Genomic DNA, 9,774 nt, shown 5'->3' with positions numbered 1-9,774 from the left:
TCAATTTTTATTTCATTTAATCACTCAAACTTACAAAAATCATAACTTGTTCATTTTTAATCCAAATTTAATGGGATTTTTTGTGTTGTGTCCATCTTGATCTCTAGTTTTTTGTCATATATTTTCCAGAATTTTTTCATGGTCGAATTTTAAATGGTGCTAGGGTTTGTGACATGTGACCAAATTTTGTACACTTTGCCAAATCAATTGTGAAATGATGAGAATGTATCCAATGGCTCCCAAATTTTTTGTTCTTAAACTAGACACACTCATCGTGATTTTGGTGTAGAGTTTGTGAATTTATCATTTGTAGTTTGTGAGATATGATTTTTTGAATTAGGGTGTGACAATTGGTATCACACCATTGATGTCCAACTTCATGATTTTCATTGCCATGCTTCTTGACCTCCAAATGACTTGGTTTTTTGCATGAACTTACTCTTGTATGTCTAGTTTACATGTGAATTTTCTTGGATTTAATTGAACTCTTTTCCATTTGTTTGAGATTTTTCTTCCCTGCCTAGTCAAATGTTGACTTTGTGTGACACATGTTCCCATTTCATTTGTGAAATTCTCATACTTTATTGGATGGACATGAAATTTTACATGATATAACTAGACATCCTCATATTTACCATGGTTTTGATCCCATTCATTTATCATACACCATTCTTGACTTATGATTTTTCTAAGTTGATGCATGTTTGGTTGACTTCTTTGAGCATGTTCAAAATTGCTTTGACTTTCTGATTTTCATTGACTGCCTTCCACTTGTCCAAATGGGATGAAATTTGACATGCTTACCATGCTATGTGTTAGGTTTGATCATGATTTATTTCGTGATTTTTGGAAAATGTTTAGATTGCTTTTGAGTTAAGTCTTTCTGTTGACTTCTATGAGCTTCTGTTTGCCATGTTTTGACCTAAGTGGTTCATGAAATGATGATAGTGATTGATATGGATGTGAGCCCAATTGGTTTTGTTTCCTAATTGTTTGAACATGATTTTGGATACTTACCCCTTGCTGTTTTTACTTTCTCATTCACTTTTGACCCTAGGCTTGCCCTAGTGGTCCTGTTACTCACCTTTGAGTTTGTGTTTTCAGGTTGACCATCAAATGGCCATTAAGACCAATTCTTTTGATTGAGCTTACTCAAGTATCATTGTCTAACCTCTTTGTTTTGTAGGTGGCTTGGCTCACATGCCTTAAGCCTTGTGCCTTGCACATCCATGTGCCCCTAATTGACTGTTGGTGTCTGTTTCTGTTTGCTTTGTTTGAACTTGTATACTAACTGTGCTTGACTGATTTCAGGTACTTTAGTTGCTTTTAGTTCCTTGTGAACTTTTGCTTTGCTTTGCTTGTATAAGCAATTTGCATTGAGGTATGTCTCTTTTACTTCATGTAGTCTGGAAGACCTGGCCTGTTACTTGGCCAGGCAACTGTCTGAAGTCCTCCTTAAGAGGCAATGTTTGTGATTGTTTAATTTTGTCCTCGCATAGAGTCAAAGTCCTCCTAAGTGAAGAGGCAATTGGTGGAAGGTAGGGATATGCAATCTATCCCCCACTATTCAGTGTGTCATCTGCCTTGCTCACACCACTGTGTTGATGCATTGCGGATACAAACCCAAGATCTTGTACAACTGTACAGTTGAGTCAGTTTTAAATGTGTAGAAGGGTTCCCACTTTCTGAACCCACACATTCTTGTCTTGAGCTCTCCCAGGCCAGGGATAAGAGCTGTGAGGTCTCATCCTCACTTCATCCTTTCATCTGCTTCACCTTAGCCCCTCAATGGCATGGTTAAGAGCAACATTCACCCAGTTCCAGAGGTTTGTTTGTTGAGGTTGATATGACCCCTTGACTAAAACCTAACCCTTGTTTGAGCCACTTGTTTGTGTATAGCGTGTGCTATCTGTGCTTGTAGGATTGTTTGACTTGCTTCCTGTGCAAGATAGGATTGTTTGACTTGCTTCCTGTGCAAGTTAGGATTAGTTTAGACTTGCTTCCTGTGCAAGTTAAGTGTGCGTGGCTTGCTTCCTGTGTGAGCCATGCTTAGGATAGGTCGGCCCGCGTGCCATTTAGCTAGAAACCTTAACTTAGGGATGATTTTGCATGACAACATCTAGGCTCGAGTCGTAGTCTCCCTAGAGTTGTGTCTCCCTCTGTTATCTGGTTAGGCTAGTCCTTTATCCCTGCGTAGGGGAACTACATCGCCCTGATCTTCATACCAGATGAAGTATGTAGGCAGGAGATTGAGCTGATCTCTCCGGGCGCCCTTTCTTTCTTTTGTGTGTGTTGTCTGACAGTTGCTAGGCTCGAGTGCCTGACTCCTTAGCAATTTGTTGTCTGTCTGTTTGAGTGTGTGCTTGACAGTTATAGGCTGAGTCCCCGACTCCCTATCTATCTGTTGTGTGCGTTTAGGTTCGGATGTCAATGTAAGTCCAGTGATTGGCATTTGGGCTCCATGTTTGCCTCTTTGCGTGTGTTTTAGGTTCGGATGCTGATATAAGTCCAGAGATTGGCAGTCGGGCTCCACGTTTGCCTGTGTCTGTTTGTTTGTTTGTGTGCGCGTCAGCCGAGCTACGAATGCTCTGATTCTTCTCTCGTCCGAGAAGATACGTATGCATAGGATGTGATATCCTAGCGAGCACGTGTCGTTTCCCAGTCCGAACTACTTGGACTCTGATGTCTATGCCTGATAGACTAAGTAGGCCCAGGATGCGACATCCTGCCGAGTCAGTTTCAGTCAGTTTCTTTTGTCTCTTTTCAGCCAGTGTGTGTGTTTGAGCAGTGTTTAGCAACCATTTCCCTTCCTATTGTGCGTGGATCCCGTAGAGTACTACGGATGCGTAGGGGTGCTAATACCTTCCCTTCGCATAACCGACTCCCGAACCCATTCTCTTTGGTCGCGAGACCATGTTCTTTCCAGGTTTACTCTGAGCGTTTCCTTTCCCTCTTTTGGGATAAATAACGCACGGTGGCGGCTCTGTTGTTCTTTCTTTTCCCGCCGGTTTTTCGCGCGATGCGACAGCTGGCGACTCTGCTGGGGATATAGAGAAGTTGACCTATGCTGGTCCATCTTCCCTGAGCGAGTCTCTCCTAGCGCTCTTTAGGTTAGGGTTTTGGTTGCTTTATGCTGTGTTTATTTATTGCATTCATTATTTACTGTTTGCATTCATTGTCTGTTGTTTGCATTTATGTTTGCATTAATGTTTACATTTATTCATCTGTTCACCTGGCTGGTTGTTTGTTTCTCTCCGTGTGGGGGGGAAGAGTCAGTTGAGGTAAAAGGTCCAATACCCAGACCATGAGTGCAATCTAGGATACCTAGGAATAGAGTGATTCATGGGAAGCGGGTGGTATGGCGCCACTTAGCGGAACATTGATATCACGAGCAGTTCAGACCCTGGTGGGATGCTGTCGTTACATACTTCGGGTGTGTATATGACAGTATTCTGCGAAAGGTTATTTATGCTGCGTTTCTCTCAAGCTTTACCCTGGCCTAGACTACACCCGTGAGTGGGGAAGGGTTATTTCATTACAGGTACCATTGGTGACTCGGTTCTGTTGGTGACTTGGTTCTGATGGTGACTTTGTGTTCAGACAGTGTTCAGTTAACCTTAAGTGGGATTTATGTTCCGATTTTGACTGAAGCTTCGACCTAGTGATCAGAGATTGCACAACCAGCCAGTCCAGTCTGCATCATGTGCATCATAGCATATTTATTTTTCAAAAGAAACGCAAAAAAAAATCCAAAAAAAAAAGAAAAAGAAAAAAAAAGAAAAAAACTAATCCCTGCATGCATATCATTTCTCAGGTACATTCCCGAGCTTGTCTACTGATAGAGATGGCAACGGTCCCCGAGCCGAAGCGGAAGACCTGTTCCTACAGTTTCCACCGTGAGCCGTTGACTCCGCTAGCTGAGTTGGGTAGCCTCGTGACAGACGATCGACTGAAGAGTTTTGTCGGGCGGTATGGAGATATCTTGACAGTATTGAAGACGGTAGTAGATCCAGTGCCTCTGCAGACGCTACTACAGTTTTATGATCCAGAGCTCAGATGCTTCACTTTCCAGGATTACCAGTTAGCACCGACTCTCGAGGAGTATTCTATCATGTTGAGTATCCCAGTTCAGCACCAGACTCCCTTCTTAGACGTCCCAAAGGAGGTTGACTTTAGATTGATTGCCAGAGCTCTCCACTTGGGTATCAAGGAAGTCAGTGATAGTTGGAAGTCCAGTGGGGATGTTGTAGGATTGCCTTTGAAATTTCTGTTGAGGGTAGCTAGAGAAGAAGCAGAGAAGGGAAGTTGGGAAGCCTTTCATGCTCAGTTGGCCGTCATGATCTATGGGATCGTCTTGTTTCCGAGTATGCCGAATTTTGTTGACTATGCTGCAGTCAGCATTTTCATTGGAGGAAATCCAGTTCCTACTCTATTGGCTGACACTTACTATGCTATTCACAGTAGGCATGGTAAGGGTGGGGCTATCAGGTGTTGTCTCCCACTTTTGCTCAGATGGTTCTTGTCTCTTCTGCCAGTCAGTGGACCTTTTGTGGATGCTCAGAGCACGCATAAATGGACTCAGAGGGTTATGTCTCTTACCTCCTATGATATCAGGTGGCAATCTTACCGGATGGATGTGCGTAACGTCATTATGAGCTGTGGAGGATTCCGTAATGTGCCACTCATAGGGACTAGGGGTTGCATCAATTACAACCCAGTTCTTTCTCTTCGCCAGTTGGGGTTTGTGATGAGTAGAAGACCACTCGAAGCAGAGATAGCTGAGAGTTTTTGTTTTGAGAAGAAGGATGACCCTGTTAGGTTGGAGCAGATTGGAAGAGCTTGGAAGTCCATTGGTGTCAGAGATGGATCCGTCTTAGGGAAGAAGTTTGCCGTTGCTATGCCCGATTACACTGATTGGGTCAAGGAGAGAGTAGAAACTTTGTTGTTACCCTACGATAGGATGGAGCCGTTGCAGGAGCAACCACATTTGATCCTTGCTGAGAGTGTGTCTGCGGAGCACTACAAGCAAGCCCTAATGGAGAATCGCCGTTTGAGAGAGAAGGAGCAAGATACTCATATGGAGCTGTACAAAGCCAAAGCTGATAAGCTGCACTTGGCCCATCAACTCAGGGAAGTGCAAGGAGAAGATGCTAGCAGACTGAGAAGTAAGAAGAGATCCTACGAGGAGATGGAGAGTATGTTAGATGCAGAACACCGGGAGCGCTTGAGACTGCAGAGAGCAGAAGCCAGTTATCAGAAGAAGATCAGAGACTTGGAGAAGCAACTCAGAGACAAAGATGCTCAGTTGAAGAAGGAGATGGAGTTGAGACAAAGATCAGAGGACCACCTTGGAGGAGAAGTCTTGGAGCTCAGAAGACAGTTGAAAGAGAAGATCACTCCTTTACCAGATTGCTCAGAATGCTCGCTGTTGATAGACCAGTGCCATTACCTGAAGACCCTCATTCCGGAAGACCGTCTGTCTTAGTTTGTATCTCTGATTGCATTTTGTTGAGAATCACCTCCAGGCTTGTTGGATGGGATTCATTTGCGTGTAAGCCATCTCTTGGATCTTTTTGTTAAGAATCACCTCCAGGCTTGTTGGATGGGATTCTTTTTCTTTTGTACGTTGTTTATTCAGATATTCTGTTGACATTGGTTGTATGCCTTTTTACCCTTATGTGTATATAAGGATGTCAGCATTTCCCTGTATCTGTTTGTTCTCTTGTTGCTGCAGGTTGCCATCTTTTCAGGATGGGTCAGGCTCTTTGAATGCCTGAGAAATGAGCATATCATGTGCATCATACGCATCATTAGCATCATACTCATATCATTTTGCATAACAGGTGTTCTTGATCGTGACTTCTCACTCTTGGTTCCTGTTCAGGCAGGATAGCTGATCAACGTCCGCACCGCTACTTAACAAGACTGAATCGACAGAGAAGTATGGATCAATTTCAAGCTGAGTTGGCTGAGATGAAGGCTAGCATGGCCCAGTTTATGAATATGATGCAAGGGGTTGCGCAAGGTCAAGAAGAACTTCGAGCTATGGTTCAGAGACAAGAGGCTGCAAATCCACCGATCAACAATGCTCCGCCAGAGGGAGGCCCGGTCAATGATAACAATGTTGCTACTGCCGTACCCGTCAACAACTATGCTGTAGGTGATGAGTTGGGGGGTATTCGAATCAACGGTCAACCTATTGTTCCAGATGCCGCTAATGCCAGAGTAGTCCGTGCTCCGGCCCGTAATCCTGCTACGATTGTTGACAGACAAGAGGATATGTTCTCTCTGCTCAGTGAAGACGAAGACATTCTAGGAAGGGTTAATGAGAGAGATCGTAAGGTTGAAGCTCTTGCTGAGAAGATCCGTGCTATGGAAAGTCAAAATTCTCTCGGTTTTGATGTCACCAATATGGGGTTGGTTGAAGGTTTGAGAATCCCTCACAAGTTCAAAGCGCCGTCCTTCGACAAATACAACGGTACTTCTTGCCCTCGCACCCATGTGCAGGCTTATTATCGAAAAATCTCTGCGTATACCGATGATGAAAAGATGTGGATGTATTTTTTCCAAGATAGTCTATCTGGGGCTTCTTTGGACTGGTACATGGAATTGAAGAGAGATTCGATCCGATGCTGGAGAGATCTGGGTGAAGCGTTCCTCAGACAGTACAAACATAACATGGACATGGCGCCTAGCCGGACTCAGCTGCAGAGTCTATGTCAGAAATCCGGAGAAAGCTTCAAGGAGTACGCTCAGAGGTGGCGTGAACTGGCTGCTAGAGTTCAACCCCCTATGCTGGAGAGGGAGTTGACAGACATGTTTATCGGTACTCTTCAAGGTGTGTTTATGGACCGGATGGGGAGTTGCCCGTTCGGTAGTTTTTCTGATGTTGTCATTTGTGGAGAGAGGACTGAGAGTCTAATCAAAGCTGGTAGGATCCATGATGCTGGTTCCTCGTCTTCATTAAAGAAACCCTTCTCTGGGGCACCTCGCCGTAGAGAAGGAGAGACCAATGTTGTACAGCACAGAGGGGGTGTGTACAGAACAAATGCTAACAGAGATCAATATCGTCCAGTAGCTGCAGTGACTATTCCGGCACCTCAACCTCGTCAACAACAACAACCAAGAGTTCAACAACCGCAACAACAACAACAACAGCAACGTCCTTATCAGCCCAGACAGAAATTGCAGGCTGATAGAAGATTTGATCCTCTGCCCATGTCTTACACAGAGTTATTACCCGAACTACTCAAGTTGGGGATGATTGAGTTGCGTACAATGGCTCCGCCTACAGTGCTGCCTCCTGGTTATGATGCAAACGTCTGTTGTGACTTTCACTCTGGGGCACCAGGCCACCATACCGAGAAGTGTCGAGCTCTCCAGCACAAGGTTCAAGATTTGATCGATGCCAAGGCAATCAACTTCGCTCCAGTGCCTAACGTCGTGAACAACCCTATGCCTCAGCATGGTGGGCATAGAGTGAACAATATTGAGGGGAAAGAAGATGAAGATCTGGTTGTTAATGTTGATGATGTTCAGACTTCTCTGCTAGTTGTGAAGGGTCGTCTGCTGAATGGGGGTGTCTACCCGGGCTGTGATGAAGATTGTTTGGGCTGTGCAGAATCTGAGAATGGTTGCGACCAGTTAAGGACCGGTATCCAGGGTATGATGGATGAAGGTTGTTTACAATTCAGTAGGGCTGTAAAAGATCATGGAACAGCATCAACTATCACCATTTACTTTAAACCGTCTGAAGAACGTGGACAAAGGATCGTCAGTGCACCTGCAGCCAATGGTACACCAGTTACCATTCCCGTGCCTGTAACCATCAGTGTTCCAACTACTATCGTTGCGTCTGAAAGAAGGGCTGTTGAGAATAGTAGAGCTGTGCCGTGGAAGTATGATAATGCTCACCGCAATTACAGAAGGGCTGAAAATCCGACGAGACCAGTGAATCAAACTCCAGTGACAATTGGTTTACCGAATAGAGTTCCTGCAACTGTTGGTCCGGCCGTGGATAATGTAGGGGGTCCAGGAGGTTTTACCAGAAGCGGTCGTCTGTTCGCACCGCAGCCTTTGAGGGACAATAATGCTGAAGCTCTCGCCAAAGCAAAGGGGAAGCAAGCTGTGGTTGAGGAAGAACCTGTTCAGAAAGAAGCGCCCGAGGGGTCATTTGAGAAGGACGTGGAGGAGTTTATGAAGATAATCAAGAAGAGTGACTACAAGATTGTGGATCAGTTGAATCAGACTCCGTCCAAGATTTCTATACTTTCACTGTTGATGTGCTCTGAAGCACACCGTAATGCCTTGCTGAAGATGTTGAATCTGGCTTACGTGCCTCAAGAGATTTCTGTCAATCAACTGGAGGGTGTGATGGCCAATGTGAGCACCAGACATGGTGTAGGTTTCACCAACTTGGATTTACCACCTGAAGGGCGAAACCATAACAAAGCCTTGCACATTACCATGGAGTGCAAGGGGGCAGTGTTGTCTCATGTATTGGTAGACACCGGGTCGTCGTTGAATGTGTTGCCTAAGCAGATTCTGAGGAAGATTGATGCGGAAGGGTTTGTGCTTAATCCCAGTGACCTGATCGTTCGTGCTTTCGACGGATCCAAACGTTCTGTGTGTGGAGAAGTTACCTTGCCTGTGAAGATAGGTCCTGAGGTTTTCGATATCATCTTCTATGTTATGGACATCCAGCCTGCCTATAGTTGTTTGTTGGGGCGTCCATGGATTCATGCAGCAGGGGCAGTCTCGTCGACTCTCCATCAAAAGCTCAAGTATGTCTGGAACGGTCAGATTGTGACTGTGTGCGGTGAAGAAGAGATTCTGGTGAGTCATCTGTCCTCGTTCAAATATGTTGAGGTGGACGGCGAGATCCACGAAACATTATGCCAGGCGTTTGAGACTGTGGCTCTTGAGAAGGTGGCGTATGCTGAGCAGAGGAAGCCAGGTGCTTCAATTACTTCTTACAAGCAGGCTAAGGAGGTTGTTGATTCTGGCAAAACTGAAGGCTGGGGCAAGATGGTGGATTTGCCTATCAAAGAAGACAAATTTGGCGTTGGTTATGAGCCTCTCCAAGCAGAGCAGAATAGTCAAGCGGGTCCGAGTACCTTTACCAGCGCTGGGCTGATGAATCATGGCGACGTCTCTGCAACCAGTAGTGAAGACTGTGACAGTGACTGTGATCTGGATAACTGGGTTCGCCCGTGTGCACCAGGGGGGTCTATCAACAACTGGACGGCTGAAGAAGTGGTTCCAGTTACTCTTCTAACAGAGTAATTTTCTGTTGTTTTGTCATTTTGCATGAAAATCCTACGTTCTGCCCAAGGCGTAGTGATTCATTTTGTAGGGCCTCATCATGTTTTAATGATTATCATTAATGAAGGACATTTTTTGAACAAATTTTGTGATCCCTGTCTTTCTGTTTTCTGTTTTCACTTTTTTTCAAAACAATAAAAATGGCAATGTTTTTTGTTTTTGTGACTTTTTTGAACTCTTTTTCTAAAACAAAGCATCAAACATGCAGAAGCGATCTTATGGCATTCACTATGAACAGTTCTGTTATGGCTCAGTATGATTTCGACAATCCCATCTACCAAGCTGAAGAGGAGAGTGAGGAAGACTGTGAACTCCCTGCAGAATTAGCCAGATTACTGAAGCAGGAGGAAAGGGTCATCCAACCTCATCAGGAGGAGTTGGAAACTATTAATTTGGGTACTGAAGACGCCAAAAGAGAAATCAAGATTGGGGCTGCTTTAGAGGACTCTG

The 9,774-nt window shown here is 44.7% G+C and overlaps 1 protein-coding gene across 1 annotated transcript; it reads left to right on the top strand.

Moving 5' to 3' along the window:
- Positions 1-739: 739 nt before the first annotated feature.
- On the top strand, positions 740-9,347 carry LOC127074348 (uncharacterized). Its single transcript, XM_051015654.1, has 2 exons — positions 740-1,381; positions 5,885-9,347. The coding sequence occupies exon 2, from the start codon at positions 5,944-5,946 to the stop codon at positions 9,283-9,285; it is 3,342 nt and encodes a 1,113-aa protein (XP_050871611.1). The 5' UTR covers positions 740-1,381; positions 5,885-5,943; the 3' UTR covers positions 9,286-9,347.
- The last annotated feature ends 427 nt before the right edge of the window (positions 9,348-9,774 follow it).

This window comes from Lathyrus oleraceus, chromosome 4, assembly GCF_024323335.1.
Source record: "Lathyrus oleraceus cultivar Zhongwan6 chromosome 4, CAAS_Psat_ZW6_1.0, whole genome shotgun sequence".
NCBI lineage: Eukaryota > Viridiplantae > Streptophyta > Magnoliopsida > Fabales > Fabaceae > Lathyrus > Lathyrus oleraceus.
This window is presented reverse-complemented; position numbering and strand designations above follow the sequence as displayed.

Bases quoted from the DNA above. Each gene is read 5' to 3' on its own strand.
- LOC127074348 (XM_051015654.1), top strand. From the start codon at position 5,944: ATGGATCAATTTCAAGCTGAGTTGGCTGAGATGAAGGCTAGCATGGCC.